At 38.3% G+C, this 18,267-nt stretch overlaps 2 protein-coding genes across 2 annotated transcripts; one reads left to right on the top strand and one right to left on the bottom strand.

Annotated features, from left to right (window-relative positions):
• Positions 1-339: 339 nt before the first annotated feature.
• Positions 340-5,754, bottom strand: LOC112002202 (nudix hydrolase 9). The gene is made up of 9 exons (XM_024034357.2): positions 5,556-5,754; positions 5,391-5,465; positions 4,995-5,051; positions 4,561-4,643; positions 2,725-2,783; positions 2,150-2,298; positions 1,606-1,749; positions 1,215-1,373; positions 340-713 (listed from the first exon to the last, which is right to left on the bottom strand). The coding sequence occupies exons 1-9, from the start codon at positions 5,631-5,633 to the stop codon at positions 618-620; spliced, it is 900 nt and encodes a 299-aa protein (XP_023890125.1). The 5' UTR covers positions 5,634-5,754; the 3' UTR covers positions 340-617.
• A 7,917-nt stretch (positions 5,755-13,671) lies between these two features.
• LOC112002168 (uncharacterized) lies at positions 13,672-14,550 on the top strand. Its single transcript, XM_024034325.2, has one exon. The coding sequence runs from the start codon at positions 13,672-13,674 to the stop codon at positions 14,548-14,550; it is 879 nt and encodes a 292-aa protein (XP_023890093.2).
• The last annotated feature ends 3,717 nt before the right edge of the window (positions 14,551-18,267 follow it).

The raw sequence follows: 18,267 nt of genomic DNA, 5'->3' as shown, positions 1-18,267 counted from the left end.
CAATATAATTTGTTGCAGTGTTCCAGGTGTGCATGCCAAAGAATCTCTAATTCAAGAGCACTCAATGCAAAACGACATTTAGGGATTAAGTCGCTTTATGACCAAAAACTGCAATCAAACTGAACCACAACCAATAAGATTTAGTGCTTTAGATGGAAATCAACACATTATCATCTATGATATGGGTCCCAAGGAAAATTATTTTTGAAGCAAAATTCAAGCATTCTTGAATAGCATTCAGTGGCCACTGTGTGAGAAGAAGAGTATCTTGATTTTTGCATTTAAATGAATGGATAGGATCCAAAATAACTGATGGACCATCCACCAATTATATCTAGCTTCAAAAGAAAGTGACCAATCATTGATACTTCATTTTTTTAATACATTGTAAGAGGGGGAGGGTGTTCAAACCCTGAACATCACCCCGAATGTCACCATTTAAATATTAATCTGCATAACAATGTGTTGTTACATATGAAGTAGATCTAAGGAAAGAACATACGGTTTGTTTTTGTATGAATAATAAAGTAAAGACTAAAGGCACAAAATTTTTGCTTAAAAGCTATTGTGACATCACAAGTTGACAAATTTGATTGATCAGCAGTTATGAACTTTCATCAAGTATTCTTCAGAGATTCTACCATCAACTTGTAAAGAGCAAATCCACCTTGATGGCAGCCAGGCATTTTTGATGTCATATTCTCTAACTCGCTCTGGTATATAGGAAAACTGATGAGTACTTAAACCTTAGTCTAAATAAATGAATGAAATCAATCAAGCATCTACAATATCGTACAAAGCAAGAAGTTGTTATTCCAGCGCAAAGTCCCCCCCCCCCCCCTATATACCCCTGCACAAAAGTGCTCTCTCTCTCTCTCTCTCTCTCCATGCACACACAAACATAAAAGAACAAATTATTCCCCCCCGCCCCCCAAAAAAAAAGAAGAAAAAAGAACCTTAAGTAACTACCAGAACCATGACTTATATAACAGCCTTATATAGGTACCACAGTAATGCCCCCTCCCAAGTCCCCCACAACCATTGCATAAGCACTGTGTCCCATGCTTCCATCAGGATGAATATTTTTACCACATCCATTCAAACCTATACACCTATACAATCCATACGTCTCTCACCATAAGTTGTCACCCCAAGTTGATCTTTTACAAATGAACCATAAGTTGTCACCCCAAGAAAATTAAATTTGAACTAACCAATGAAACTGCATAGAGTTGAGTTGACTCATAGCCATCTTGTGCACTCAAATACAATTGTTGAATTTCCTTTGACTCCAGACTGCATTTGATGGAGAAAAATGCGGTTGGTCTAACATTCAACTCCCTACGGGATATACCAATGAAAACAGTATTGCACTGCATGAGAAACAAAAGATTAATATCAGATATTTTACATTGAAGATCAAAAATAAAACCCAGGCAGAGGGAATATTTCAACAACCTATCAAACCACTTCATGAGCACTCATAATTAACATCAACTACAGTGCAGAAATTAACCCTGTTAACCAAAATGATACTTGTACTGAAATAACTATGACGTAAGCAAGAAGAAGAAATTCTATTACAACTAAGATACTGAAACTTACAAGGGTTGATGCAGGTACTCCAATTTCTTCAACTACTTCACGGATAATGCTGTCAAACATCTCCTGAGAAACCTTTTTGTTAAAAAGCTCAGAGCCTGTCAAGTCCTTGCCATACTGATGGGATGTAATTCCAATTTCCTGGGGCTGTCAACCATCAGAAGATGCACCATTAAGTCTGGATTAGTCAAATATTATTTTATTTTTCTGCAAGAGGATAGAGAAGAGCAAGAATTTTTTTATAACCATTAAATAATGAATTATAAAGTACTGCTTGTGACTTTTTTTTCGTATACACACACATCCTATGGATCTTGGACCCATGACCTCACCTCCTATCCCATTATTGTGTGAGGAGGAAGTGCTATTTAAGCTAGAGTTCATTGGCTAAAATACTGTATGTGAATAACTGGATAACATATTGCAAATATAGAAATGCACTGAAATCAAAACAGACAAATTGAGATTAAACATATGCTGTGGAATTAACTTTCCCCATCTACTGAAAGGAGAGAGCACTTCAATTTTAATATTCCATATTCAATACCTCTGGATGGCCCCCTGGGAAAACATAGTGTCCAGGAAATTCCCCAACATTAGTACTTCTTTGCAACACAATTATTTTTCTGTCAGATGTCTCCACTATTGCACCATTACCCAGTGGACTTGAGGTGTGTTGACAGCGTATAGAGTCATCTACAAAAAAAGAAAAATTTACAGACGCTAACAGAAATGAATTACATCAATACACACTAAAATATTAAGGCATTTCTACTAAGTTATCTGAGTTGATTTTATCTGCCAAATATTATGCATTATCATAACTCAAATAAACTTGAGCCTAATGTCTAGAAGTTTCAATAGCTAAAGATAATATGTGTATATCCATGTTTAGTTTCTTGCATTATTTCCTAAATAGTCTATAAGTTCAACCACTTGATTCATGCTGCACGTGATGACATAAAAAATGGCTTGAAGTCCCAGGGAGCTGAAGGATGCAAGTTGAATAGCTACAGAAAATTTGTTGGTAATTCTGTGCAGCATGAATTCAGTAGAAGCATATGAGATAAAATGGAAAAACTCCGGTCAGCATATCAAAATTTCAAATATAAGTTAATATACCTTCTGATGGAACCAAGAACTTTTCCCACTGAGGATTCAAGTTTGTCCCCATAAAAGTCCTGGAAACACATAGATAAAAGAGAACCATTATTTTGAGATGAATGCAATGAGAAATAATATGGATCAAGAGAATTCAATCAAAATGCTGCAGAAACTTACTACTGTAGAATATGGATATTGAGAAACCAATACTGTATTTATTTTGAGAATATGCAGAGGATAAATAATAGAATAGTAATTGCTCATCATTTTGATGATAACATCTCCATACCAATTATCGATTGAGTTTTCTATTTGGTGGTTAGAAGACCATTTTTTTTTTTTACTTCTTTCTGATCAAAAGATAGCCTTCAAGTCTCAGATAGTGCTTTGCATTATTCAATTAAAGTTCATCATATCATGGGTCATACATAAGCATCCATAAGTTGAAATACACATTTCAAACTAGAAATTCCTATTGCCTGCCAACTTACATTTCTATTGAAACGAGACAAAGGGCTCTGATACCACAATTGATGTAGGACACAGGGCTTTGATGTCAAACTTGATGCAGCACAAAAACAGAAAAAGTAAAATAAACCTAGGAATTAACATCTAGGGTTGCTTGGCAACAACACCAAGTGGGAAAAGAAAATAAAACCTAGGAATTCGTACCTATGGTTGCTTGGAATCAGCACCACCATTAAAAAAAAAACCAACAGAAATTTTATTAATCAAGCAAAATTGTACCAATACTGAACTTAGGGCCCTTTAAATAAAGTTCTGAACCAAGTAGGAAAGGAGATAAGTCTTAACCAATTATATATAAACAAGTAAAAAATTAGTTCTAGAAATTAAACAAGATAAAAAAAATCAATCAGAAATAATAAGTCCAATCTAGTGTCTGCATATAAGGGTTCCCAAGGGCTGTAATGCATTCTATTTCATGCCAAATTTAGCAGTTGTTATTTCAAATATGCTAGAAAAAGGTCAAAAATTCTTTTGTCAGATAAATGTCATTAATAAGACCCATAGCAGCATTAAGCACAAGGAATTGTGCAAACGAATTTTTAAGTTCATATAGAAAATAAAAAATGCCCCTGCATTTTAGTAGCAGAAGGTTGCCAGGTACCCCAAACTCACTTCCTCTGATCATGAACTGAGGGATGCTCAAGAAGGGCGCCAAATATTCCCTCCTTGTTTATTACTGATAATAGTTTTAAGCATCACAGCATGTATGCTAGACGACCAACTTGCTAAATGCTATGGCAGGCTGGTCTAGTACCAACTACCAAGTCATACAAATGTGGAAACTACTAAAATAATGGCCACCGAAGGCCACCAGCAGTAATTACCAGAAGCTAAATAAAAGGAAAAAGGAAATTTAAAACTAGAGATATTACTTTAAAAGCTAACAACTGTGAAGACAATATAAAATATGAAGGGTATTGCATCTAAATTCATTCAACAGGGAAAAAAAAAAGAAAAAAAGTATTATTTATCACCATGTCTTATATTTATCAGGACACTTATTTATTTATTTATAAATGAGGGTATCCAGACTTCTTCGAGTGTCTAACTATTCCCTCAAGCGTAAGCAATCCCCTTGTCTCCTACACACCAAGTTATTACTTGGAGGAACCCCTTGGGGGTGGCCCTAAGATGCTAGCAAGAAATTTCGAACTCAGGATCGTATGGATATCATGTGGTCTTAGGAACCACTTAGCCAACCCATTGAGGTTTTATTTTATTAGGACACTTAAGTGCATGCAGCCATGCACCTCCACACACATGGCCACCCACAGAGAGAGAGAGAGAGAGAGAGAGAGAGAGAGAGAGAGAGAGAGAGAAAGAGACCTATAATCTGTCAAACCAAGGTGGAGACATACATGAGAATCCTGATTAGATCCATCACCACAAAGCAAATTATGTCCCCCATACTGTATAATTTTTAACAAAACAAATAAACAATTAATAAGATATGCTAATTATAAGAAATCTACCAAAATAAAATACATGCACTAAAGTTCTGTTCTATAACGCACCACATGTCCTCAACAGAACTGATGGCACTGGCATCAAATGCTTCTTCAATTAAAACTACGCAATCAAAATTTTTTTTTTTTTTTCAATACACAGTCCATGAAATAAAGTTCTAGATACAAGAATTTCAGAGTTATAGCCTAGGTACTGACAACAAAATATAGTCACCATCCAATTACATAAATACTAAAAAATGAGTATGCCTAGAACTTATACCCAAAAACAGAATCTAGCTATTATCCACGTACCCGGAACTTTGTTCCATTGTATAATGACTTGTTGTCCTGAACCTTCTGATCCCATATCTAAACAAAAATAAATGAATTAGTAAATAACAGTCAAAAGCTCCAGCTATAGTCTATAGAGGTGTTTTTATTTCCATGGAAATCCAATTAAGGCCTTTTTAGTTTGAATAGGGTCTAACATAATAATGTAACAGATAACAAATAGCTCATTTAAGTTCTATCAGAATCAAATGGGCACGTATAAAATCAAATGTTAAACACAGTTACTGATTCAATTTCCCAAAATTGACTAGTTTTGCTAAATCAACAACTTTATCCAATGAAATAATGTACTAAATTTTGAACTTTTCATTAAAAGAAAAAAAAATGTAAATTAAAAAAAAAAAAATTAAGGGTCACCTCAGAAATGGAATTTTCCAATTCAATGTCCTGGTGGAGAATCCGATCGTATGCTACATCAAAAGCCACAGACACCTTTTGCACATTCAAAGAAAAAAAAAATTATGTCTAGTTATAACATAATTACACGTATAGATGCTTTAAGAGGATGGGAATTTAGAGAACCTGTGGTGGTGAAAGACCTGAGGGGCACGAGAGAAGAAGCTTGAAAGGAAGACTAGCAGAAGCCAGTGCCTTCTCCATTGGAACGGTACGCGCACGCAAAGTGTTTGATGAAAGTTCTCACAGAAGCCAATAGTTGCAAATATTTCCTTACAGACTTCAGAGAAACTTCGCAAATGAGTGTAAAACTTCGTAAACGACAGTGACTTTGGGCGCGTTTTAAATTTCTATTTTATTGTCAATGTGGTTGACGTCATGTCGTTGGATGAAATTGAGTTGAGTCATATGGCACGTCATGTCCATGTTAGCATTAATGCTTTTATTATTATTATTTTAGAGTTTGGCTTACATGTACTTTTTTTTTTTTTTAATAGAATCTTTTTTTATTTTAAAGAGAAACTATCATATTATTTATTGGCTAAATAAAATGTAGAAATTAAAACTTATTACCATATATATTTAAAATAAAAGGACATGTCTAATTAAAAAAATATTGACAGCAAGCTAAATCCATTATTTTATTGTTATGATTTTTTTTTTTACTTTTTTTTTTCCATAGAACGGTTTACAAAATATCTTTTTAGCAACTTAAAGCACTCCTTTATCTATTTTAAATTAATACCTCACTTTATAATCTACTCAATATCACAAGTTTTATTTTGCACTCAACACATTAAAATAATATAAATAACATAATAAAATAATATATCAAATACAATAAACTTACCATAACCGTCAACACATTAAAATAATATATATTTTTTATAACTTTGGAGGTACAGTAAAGTCTCTTAGAAAGACTTTACTGTAGCTTGGTTGCTAAATTATATATATATATATATATATTTAGCACCTTTGATGTAGCTTGCTTTTTTGTGTTTTGATTGCTAAAGTAACTTTTAATTTATTTTAGCATCTTCAATGGCAAAATATAAGTAGACATCAGGAGGCGCAGCACAAACCACCACCAGAAATCTATAAATTGAATATGACGATTTATAGTTCATCTAAAGACCAGATTGTGAGCCTTGATATGGTAGTTAGAAATCATGATGACTTGGTAACGGCTCCAAGTCATATGCGAATGGTTGAGCCCTTTGAAGAAGCTTATCCATTTCCTTTTTGCTTTTGGGCATGGGATTTGGGATTTTACATATTAATTGTTGAAGGTGAGGATAAGCTGTTGTTTCATTGAAGTAGCTTCTACAAATCCAAGCTTAACAGATTTTGGCACTATTGTGGAGGATATCTGTCATTTTTGTAATTATTTTTACCATATTTCTTTTAATGTAAATAGCAAATCTTGTAATATGGCTGTCAGGGTGTTAGTGGCTGCTTCTGTTGGAATAGGGGGCACTCAAATATGGATAGAAGAGTGTCCATATATTATCCAATGCCAATCCATTGTAAATTCTGAATTTTATTTTATTTTTTCCTGAAATAAACTACCGTTTCAATAAAAAAAAAAAAAATCAAAGCAGGGAAATGAATAGTTAACATAACTGTAAACAAAAGTTTTTTCTAGATAAAAATATATGTTTTATATAATAGAAACTAGAATGTATATAAAATCATATATGAAATGTTTTTTTTTTTTTTTTTTAATCAGAGTTCAAACCACCCTATCCCAACTATCAAATTATAAAAAATAAAAAATAAAAAGTTTTCTATATGGCATTTTATAAAAATACTTTAACTTGATTAAACTTTAATACTTTTTGAGACAAAATTGTTTATTGTGTAGAGTGAATTATTATATACACCATTAAAATTATTAATATATATTTTTAGTTCCATATTTTATTATTTATTATTTATTATTAAACATCAACATTTTAATCTTTTCACAATATTTTTGGATTTTGTTTTCATCTATTAAAATTTTTTTACAATTTCGATTATTAGGTCTTCTTTTTTAAATGGAAAAAAAGGGTTTTGCGCGTGTGGTCACTGACCCTATCCGCTTAAACCCAAATTCAACATGGTGTGGGGTACCCTAGGTATGTTAGGGTTATCCATGTCACAACACAACATTTTTTTTTTTTTGGCTGAAGTGTATGACTTGAATCATCACACCCCTGCAAGCATCACATGATGCTAGTTCGGTACTTTTACCAACGCACCATGCCAACAGGGGTGGTTTGGATTATTAATAGGTAAAGTTGAGAGAAAATTTAATCAGATTTCGAATTGAAATTTAATTAGAGTCTAATTTTGTGCAATGTGTCCCATCTAATCTAGGTTTTTTTACTTTTTGTGCCAAATAAGTTAATTTGGTGTAAAAGTTGGATTTCAATTAAAGTTTAATTTTGCGCCATGTGTTCGATATAATCTAAGTTTTTTAATTTTTGTGCCAAATGAGTTAATTTAATGTAGAAAATGAGGAGTCCAATATAAATAAACCATAAAAATTTTTTTTGAATGATTTTATATTTATGAACTTTTTTTTTTGTATAACTAAAAAGAATTCAAGTTTATAAGTCATTTGTAATATACCATGACTTTTATATCTATCTATATATATTAACAGTTAAAGTTCAGAGAAAATTCAATTAGATTTTAATTAAATTCTCAATTTTGCGTCATGTATCCCATTTAATTTTTAATTTTGTCTCAAGTAAATTATTGAGTGTAAAAATGGAAGAGTCCACATTCAATTATATTATAAATTGGATTTTAATTGGAGTCCAATTTTTCGCCACGTGTTCATTTAATTTTTAATTTTTGTAGCAAGTGAATTATTGAGTACAAAAATTGAAGAGTTTAAAAATTGAACTGTATAATTATAATTTCTTCTAAAAAAAGTATAATTTGAACTGTATAATTATAATTGTTTTTAATTGTATCCGTGCATATACACGGGATTGCACACTAGTGTTATATAATATGAAAGAATGTATATTAGATTTTAAATAAACAAAAACTAAATTATTATATGGGACCATAAAAAATTTTGTTTGCTATTTTTTTAAAGCAAAGTAAGTGAATGGAAGAATATAATAAACATCATCCCCTTCTTTTACTTGTTTTTGCTTAACAATATCGCCAAAAAAATGAGAAAAAGATGCACTAAATAGTAGATATATTAAATACACTTACCTTTTTTAGGCTAATTTTATTGTTGTTTTTTTAAGAATATTTTTTTGTTGTTGATGATGATAAGTTGATGTTGTTAAATGAAATTAATTAATTGAGGTCATGGCATGTCATGTTAATAAAATTTATCATGATCAGGGAACAAAAAGAAACATGCCAATGGGTTAAAAATGTGGAACATCAATGTGATCGACTTAGGTGGGTTTTTCATGTCTGGTTTAATATTGTTGTTGACTTGATGGTGTTAGACGATTTCAAATCCCATGTTATGTTAAATGCAAAACATTGTTAGTATTAAATGTAGCATGCAAGGGCAGCAGAGTGTTGAAAATGATTGTGATTTAATTAAGGCACTCATAGTGATTTAAGGTATTTTTTTTTCATTTGATTTGGTTGTTGCTGATTTGATGTTGTTAGGTGAAATCAACCCTTGGTTTATTAGCTGTGAATTGTGATTTTAGGGCTTAGGGCATAACAAATCACCATCAATGCAAAATAAAACGTATGCCATGTTTTGCAAAATGTTGAAAATGATTGACGTGTATTTGTCATTTATTTCTTTGATATTATTGTCATTGCTGTCGCTTCACCTATATCTATTGTGTACTAACATTAATATTGAATCCGACCTACAATTTCATCAAAAAAATGTTAATTATGATAGGTCAAAAATGTATTGACCCCTTTTGGCAAATTAATTAATTAATTATTCAAATGAATTAATTAAATTCAATTACATGTAATAAGTAAGGTAGCACAAACAAATTACCAACTAAGTTAAATGCAGCGAAAAATAAATTTGACTCAGGTGATTTGTTTACGAATGGAGAAAACCACCGAGGCAAAACCCCACTTGGTGAATTTAAGGTCTCCACTTTTGAGAATCCACTATTATAAAAAACAAATGGTTACAAGTAAAATGAATTCTAGTACTTAATATCAACTTATAGTTGAACTCTTACCCTAATACTCAATTGGACTTGTGATGTAGCGGCAATCTCTCCGTTTAATGCACGACTCTTAGTACGTGACTAACCAATGATGCACGGATCCCAGTACGTGACTAACACACCAACTTGAGGAAGATATTGGTTGCAAAGTTTTTCAGTTCATCCAACAATGAAGATCAAAAAGCTTCTTGGTTATAAAACCCTTAGTGCAAAGACACAATAGCTTCTAGAGAGAATATGATGAACTGTGACAAATTGTCTCTGATCACAATATGCATGTATAATCACTTTGCATCAAGTTGCATCCCAGGTGACGACCCTTAAAATAATCCTTATATATGTCTAGGGTTCTATACAAATACTCATGGATATGCGTGAAATCAGATCTGATAATTCTAATTTCATAATTCTCGACAGATACAGCTTCTGTTGAGCTTTAACATTAAATCTCGATAGAAATGATTCTGTCGAGACTGCTGTTGAACTTTAATGAACAACACTTCTTCACTTGTTTCTTGGTCAGACTTGCATGATTTCAATACTAAACTTGAACACTTGTTTCTTGAAGTATTAAACCTATCCTAGATCTACTCAATTACAAATAAAGTGTGTTTTGTCAAAAAATTAACAAATTTACATCATATATGTTTCTAACAATTTTCACATATGTCCTAACAAATTATAGCCGTAGTTTATGACTAAAGGACTTGCTTGCTAAAACCATTGAATATAGCCAAACATACAAAACCAAAAGTCCATGACATGACAAGCGAGAGACAAGTTCAAAGAATTTTCAGATTTTTCTGTTGTGTAATATTTTTAACTAGGACCCATTAGACAGGTTGGAAAGTTGATACCAAATTCTAACTTGACACTACCATAGGTGTATCTAGTCACTTTTTTTTTTTTTTGGTGAGAGATGCTGTAATATTTCAAACTTATGGCCTTCATAATTACTCATTATTATTAGGTTAAGACATTAATTAATTTTTAATGTAATCAGAATAAACTGCTGATTTTTTATGTGGTTACAAAAAACTTTAGCAATTAAATTAACTAGAACTCATATATATTTACTCACTCTGAAACCAAAATTATGCAAGCAAAATTCAGAGTTGCAGTGGAAAATAAATAAACATAAAAATATCTTTAGTCATAGTTGTTTAAGTGTTTAGAGAAAATAAAGACTCACTATATGATAGTGTATCTATAAAAAGTGTCTTCTAGTCTATGGCATTTACCTTACATAGGAGACAGGCTATATATAGAGGCTAGACTATAGACCCTATTAAATTAAGATTTGTTTCATAACCCGCCTCCCATCAAGGAGTTTAAAACTTGTAAGTTCAAGGTGTTTATTAAGCAAAGAGGTTACATGAATTGAAAGTTACTTAGAAATTGTTATTCACCATAACATCTTTCACAAATAAAATCCTTAAGACATGAGTTTTAATTTATAATTTAAATGTGGGCCACATAAATTTTCTTAAAATCTTACATTCTCCCACTTGGCCCACTTGACATTTGAATTACTTGATAAATGATATTAACTTTAACATGGCCATGATCTTACTCATGTCAACTAGTTGTGAAATGCTCCCACTCAAATAAAGAATCCAATACATGAATCATGGCATTAATACCCTTAATTATAATGAGTATTTCCTTCCATGCATTATAATGTATGGCAATCCTTACGTGAGTACTTTACGAGCCATTAATTCTTTATGAATGGACTACCTATTAGCCATTCAGGTCATCTTTAATACATCCCCACAGATATATCATTCTTATATATCTCCACAAATATATCTGACTTAATAAATATAATTTTTGTACACAAAATAAAATTAATATATTTTCTTCTCCAAAACCAACCAAATATGTGTCCACAACATAGAATAATTAGAGAGAAATTAAAACCAAATGAGCTAACAAGTTCCATATGTCTAAAAGACTTTTATACTACTTTGCCAGCAAACCTTTAGTTATGGAATTAATATATATTAGCTCAATAATTTTAACTCAATGGACACTTTCAGTTTCTTAAAATTCTCTCTTAGACTGAGTTACTTTATGTTGATATGTTTATTTCGGCTTTCACAATCATTGTCCTTAGAGAAGAAAATTATAGCCGAGTTATCTTTAAAAAACCTTTAAAGGTCTTATCATAAAATCGACAACCTTAAGATCTATCCATAATGCCTGTCTTATAGCTTCAAAGCATATAGGATATCATACATGACAAAATCAAATCACTACTTCCAAGTAGTGTGTCATTCATATTTAGGCATAAAAACAATGCATTTACTCCCATTGATCTTAAGGTATATACACCAATTAACAATGTGACCAGTAAAACCAAATGGCACAACAAAGTTGGTGAATCTTTATATACCATTAGTGGGATACCTATATGCCAAAATTTTGCAAAGTATAACTTTTATTGGGAGTCAAACCTTAATGGATCTTGTAAATTAATAGCTTTCACAAAACCTTTAGCTTTATAGGAATAAATTCTCAAGTTCTTACTCTTGAGCTATTAGATCTCTCTCACCCTCGTACTTAATTTCTCATTTGACATATTTATTCAATGAGATGGGTGGTTCATCCACATGAGTACCAAAACAAAGATCCACAAAACCAAATAAAATAAACTTTAATGATATGAAACTAAAACTTTAATTCCAAATTAACCAATGTCAATTTAGTAGTAAATCTATGCTTCCTATGGGTAAAGGCGCATCAAGCATGGATTTACTATAAAACTTTATTCATAAAACTAGCTGTGGGGTCAGAAAGTCAGGCAGCCTCGGCCCACTTCAACCCAGGCCCAAAAGCCCATGCCGAGGATGCATGTAGTGTCCGAGGATAAAAGTAAGAAGTCCAGTCCCCAAGGAACTGGTTCGAGGACGACTCCGTCCTCGGACATCCAAGACCATAGAAGTACACAAGCACCACACCATCAAGGGGGGTCTTCTTGAATATCCGAGGAGGATAGAGCAAATGCCACGCGTCAACAATGGGAGCACGGTGGAGGAGCAAGTCCAAGACGAGCTGTCACCTCCACATTAAATGCCCACAACTAACGTCCTGGCCGCATTAATGAGGAGGGGATTACAGAACAGTGTTGCCTTGGTTGCCGCAACCCACAGGAAGCATGGGGAGGTGGTTGATGGGACAGGTACTCAAGTAGTGGCCCGGTTGCTCAACAAATGTAGGGCTAAGATCAATAGGGAAAAGGGTATATAATGTAAGGGACCCCTCTTGGAAGAGAGGAGGAAAAGAGGAAGAAAAGTAGAGAGAAAGGAGACGGGTAATTGTAACCAATCACGAAGGAAGTCATAAGAACTGGAAGCTCCTAAGAGAAAGGCCGAGGAGCATCATTGTTCGCGTTCATCTGAGAACTACCACGCATAGTCGTTGCACCCCTTACTAGGGCCTAGTTCTTGACCCCGCTCTCTACAAATTAATTGCAGGGCTAGCTGGGCTTGGGTCCACTCCTGTAACTCGTCTGGAGGCCTGAACTTGGTCTTTACAATTGACGCCGTCTGTGGGAAGAGCTTGTGCATCAGAAAGGACAACAGCTAGGCATGGTAGGATCAGACCCTCACCAAAGGAGTTCCCATCGGCACAAACCAGCTAGATCCCAATGTCCGAATAACTATGGTGACACTGGGCATGACTAAAACGAGGAGAACTGATGATTTCGAGAGGAAAGTGTGCATACCTCACAAACTAGCGAAAGCCACACCCATAGAAGCGGCCGCGTGCCCCAGAGGCACGATAATGGCCCAGCCACGCTATCGTAAGAGGATAAGAGTCACGCATCCCAGAGACAGGACGGTAAGGTGGCCATGCAGCGAGAGATAGATGATTTGAAGAGAAAGCTGTGCCATGCACGGCGAAGGCAATCTGAGCCCAGCCCTGATTAACCCTCTGACAACGAAAATGATGACGACTACAGGCAAAGGTCGAGAACACCCCCGAGCGAAACTTTCTCCCACGAGGATGAGCACTACCAGAGGCGTAAGCGTGGCAGCCCAACCCCTAGGGGCTTAGGAAGTGACGCTATGAGCAGGGTGCTGGACCGGCTCTCTAGATCGCCCTTTACGCGTCGCATAGAAGAGGCATTGCTCCCTCAACGGTTCCAGCAGCCAACCTTCACCGTTTACAATGGCAAAACGGACCCCGTGGAGCACGTGAGCCAGTTCAACCAGAAGATGGCCGTCCACTCTAAGAATGAGGCGTTGATGTGCAAAGTCTTCCCATCCAGCTTGGGACCTGTGGTAATGAGGTGGTTCAACAGCTTGAGGATGAATGTCGTAGACTCGTATAGACAGTTGACCCAGGCCTTTGGTTCCCGTTTTGTTACAAACAACAGACCTCCTCGGCCCATGAGCGCGTTGCTGTCCTTGACCATGCGCGACGACGAGACCCTCAAGGCTTACTCGGACAAGTATTGGGAGATTTACAACGAGTTGGACGGCAAGTACAATGATGTTGCCATCAATACATTCAAGAACGGGCTCCCGATGGGGCACCGCCTGAGGAAGTCCTTAACTAGTAAGCCTGCCACCAGCGTGCGGCAGTTAATGGATCGGATCGACAAATACAAACGAGTAGAGAAAGACTTGCTACAGGGCAAGGGGAAGGAGAAGGCTATCCGTCAGGAGAGGAGGGATTCCAGATCGGACTGGTATAACAACACCCGTTCGAGGAGAGATTTCATGGGACAATCTGAGGTGACAAACGCCCAAGCTGTCGGCACTGTGTTCCGAGAACCAGTACACAGGGTGCTGGAAAAGATCAAGAACGAACCGTACTTCAAGTGGCCGAATAAAATGTTGGGGGATCCTGAGAAGCGTAATCAGGACCATTACTGTCAATATCACCAGGACCACAGGCACGCTACGGAGGACTGCAGGAATCTCTGGAATTATCTGGACTAGTTAGTCTGGGAGGGGAAGCTGAAGCACCTCCTGTACCATTCCAGCGGCCATCAGGGCCAGACCTACCAGGAGCCACAAAAGGACACTGCCATGAGAAAGCTCACTGGAACGATTAATGTGATCCTGGCTGTGCTAGGAAGAACAGGCACGCGCCCCTCGCGAGTGCTGTCTGCGACCCAGGTACCCGCCAGGGAGTCCCAGTTCGAGTCGAAGAGGGCCAGAAGAAGCTTTCACCCGATCCTAACTTTTTCTGAGAAGGACAAGGACGGGACCACCCAACCCCACAACTATACTTTGGTGATCACCCTCAGAATTGGGGACTACGACGTCATAAGGGTGATAGTGGATGGTGGCAGCGCGGCTGAGGTCATGTACCCCGACCTTTATAAGGGGCTAGGGCTAAAGCCTGAGGACCTGTCGCCCTATAGCTCCCCCTTGATAAGCTTTGATGGGAAGCTAGTCATCCCGGAGGGCGTGATCAGGCTGCCCATCTAGACCGGCCCGGAAGTAGTGGAGGTGGACTTTATAGTAGTGAACACGTACTCCCCCTACACTGCCATTGTAGGAAGGCCTTGGCTCCACACCTTGGGAGGCGTTGCCTCTTCCTTGCAACAGAAGGTGAAGTTCCCGTCAGGAGGCCGAGTCCTCGAGATCTGAGGATGCCAGTCAACGGCAAGGCGGTGTATGGTGGCGGCCACCTCACGTCGACAAGATACGGAATCTTCGACCACCGTGGCTAAAAACTTATAGCAATTAATTACCTCGGTGGCACCAGCTGATACGGTCCCCGAGGAAGCAAAACTTAAAGGCTTAGAAAAAGTGGTCATTGACGACGACCAGGAGAGGTTCTTTCAGGTCGGAACCCAACTGCCTCCCCGGGAGAAGGAGGAGTTGCTTGAGTTCCTCAAGAGGAACCTTGACGTGTTCGCATGGGATCCTTGCGATGCCCCAGGAATTGATCCATCCTTCATCTGTCACCACCTTAACGTCAACTCGTTTGTGACCCCCAAGAAGTAGCCAGCCCGACGCCCGTCAAAAGAGCACGCCGAAACAATTAGGGAGGAGGTCAATAAGCTTAAGCGCGCGGGGGCTATTAAAGAAGTTTTTTACCCCGAGTGGTTGGCCAACACTGTGGTGGTCAAAAAGAAAAGCGAAAAATGGAGGGTTTGCGTAGACTTCATGGACCTGAATAAAGCATGCCCAAAGGACCCCTTCCCAATGCCACGAATAGACCAGTTGGTAGATGCGACCGCAGGCCATCCTCGGATGAGGTTCCTAGATGCCTTTCAGGGCTATCATCAGATCCCACTAGCCTCGGAGGATCAGGAGAAGACAGCCTTCGTGACACCCATCAGGAACTACCATTACAAGGTAATGCCATTCGGCCTGAACAACGCTAGATCTACTTATCAGAGGATGATGACGAGAATGTTCGGGCGGTGGTTGGGCAAAAACATCGAGATCTATGTTGACGATATGTTCGTAAAGAGCAAACTGGTGTCCGAGCATCTGGGGGACCTCGGCTGTATATTCGACGTCCTCAGAAAGCAAGGCTACGACTAAATGCTTCCAAGTGCTCGTTTGGCGTGGGATCTGGCAAGTTCTTAGGCTACATCATTACCCACCGGGGGATCAAGGTTGACCCCGACCAAATCAAGGCTATCCAAAACCTAAGGCCTCCGCGGAACCCTAAAGAGATCCAGAAGCTCGCTGGAATGATCGCGGCTCTAAATCGATTCATTTCCAGGTTGGCTGACAGGTGCAGACCCTTCTATCTCCTGATCAATAAGTGGAAAAGATTTGAGTGGTCCGAAGTATGTGCCATGTCCTTCCAGCAACTCAAAGAATACCTAGCCCGACCACCCATCATGTCTAATCCGGAGGCCGACGAGGTCCTATACGCATATATTGCCGTGGCGCACCATGCTGTGAGCCTAGTGCTGATACGAGATGACAGTGGCGTTCAAAAACCAGTCTACTACGTTAGCAAGTCATTGCATGAAGCCGAGGTCAAGTACTTACCCTTGGAGAAAGCCATACTTGCTGTGGTCCACGCTATGCGAAAGCTGCCCCATTATTTCTAGGCTCACATGGTGGTCGTCTTAACCCAATTACCCTTAAAGTCCGTACTTCGGGCTGCCGATTATACGGGAAGAATTGCGAAGTGGAATACCATCCTGGGGGCGTTCGACGTTAAATACATGCCTCGGACCGCCATAAAGGGCCAGGTTCTGGCAGACTGACGGCGGAGTTCGCTGAGCCTACTATGGAAGTGGGGGCCGAGGGGAAGATCTTTGATGAGAAGCCAGTTGGAGCAGTCTCTTTCCCGAGGTCACCATGTTGGAAAGTATATGTTGATGGCGCGGCAAACCAAAGAGGGTCAGGAGTAGGACTAGTCTTAGTATCCCCTGAAGATCATGTCATAGAGAAGTCCCTGAGGCTTGGATTCTCGGCCACAAACAACGAGGCCGAGTATGAGGCATTATTGCAAGGAATGGTCATGGTATAGAAGATGGGAGGAAAGTCGGTTGAGATATTCTCAGACTCGAATTTTGTGGTAGGGCAGGTAATGGGAGAGATGGAGGCCAAAGACTTGAGAATGCAAGAGTACCTGAGCCAGGTCAAGCGCTTGCAGTCGGAGTTCAGCCCCTTCAGCTTATCTTACATTCCTAGGAGTGGGAACAACCACGCCGACTCGTTAGCCACACTCGCGATCTCCTCGGCCGCGAGTCTGCCTCGGATCATATTTGTGGAGCACTTGGAGAAAGCGAGTGAGGTGGCAAGGGGAGCAATCCCCATCCATCAGGTTGGAATGGGCCCCAGCTGGATGGACCCCATAATGAGATTCTTAAAAGACGATGTTCTGCCCGAGGAGAAGTCAGAGGCAGAGAAAATACGAAGGAGTGCTTCCCGGTTCTGGATGTCCGAGGATCACAAATTGTATAGGCGCTCATACTTTGGACCATGCCTACTGTGCGTCTACCCTGAAGCAGCAGAATTACTGCTCGAAAAGCTGCACGAGGGAATCTGTGGGAGCCATACGAGAGGAAGATCCCTATCCAACCGAGCCATCCCGTAAGGGTACTGGTGGCCAAGAATGCAGAAGGAAGCCCTAAACTATGTTAAGAAGTGTGACCAATGCCAAAGGTTCGCCTCGAATATTCATCAGCCTAGAGGGGCCCTCAATCCTTTGTCCAGTCCACAGCCGTTTGCCCAGTGGGGCTTGGACATTTTAGGACCTTTCCCCAAAGCGTCAGGGAATAAGAGATATCTCTTGGTGGCCACGGACTACTTCACCAAGTGGGTGGAGGCAGAGCCCCTAGCCAACATCAGGGACGTGGCCGCAAAGAAATTCCTTTAGAGGAACATTGTCACGCTATTCGGTGTCCCGCATACCCTCATCTCGGATAATGGGCTCTAATTCGATAGCAAGGCCTTCAGAAGTTACTGTTGTGAACTGGGGATCACAAACAGATACTCAACGCCGGCCTACCCTCAAGGAAATGGATAAGCCAAGGCTGTCAACAAGGTCATCGTCAATGGGCTCAAGAAGAGACTGGCTGACACCAAGGGAAGATGGGTAGAGGAGTTGCCCCACGTTCTCTAGACGTACCGGACTACGCCCAAGTGGACAACAGGGGAAACACCTTTTGCCATGACTTATGGTACCGAGGCAGTGATCCCCTTGGAGACAAACTTCCCAACGCAAAGGATGAG

Source organism: Quercus suber, unplaced genomic scaffold (genome assembly GCF_002906115.3).
Source record: "Quercus suber isolate HL8 unplaced genomic scaffold, Cork oak 2.0 scaffold_15, whole genome shotgun sequence".
Classification (NCBI taxonomy): Eukaryota; Viridiplantae; Streptophyta; class Magnoliopsida; order Fagales; family Fagaceae; genus Quercus; species Quercus suber.
This window is presented reverse-complemented; position numbering and strand designations above follow the sequence as displayed.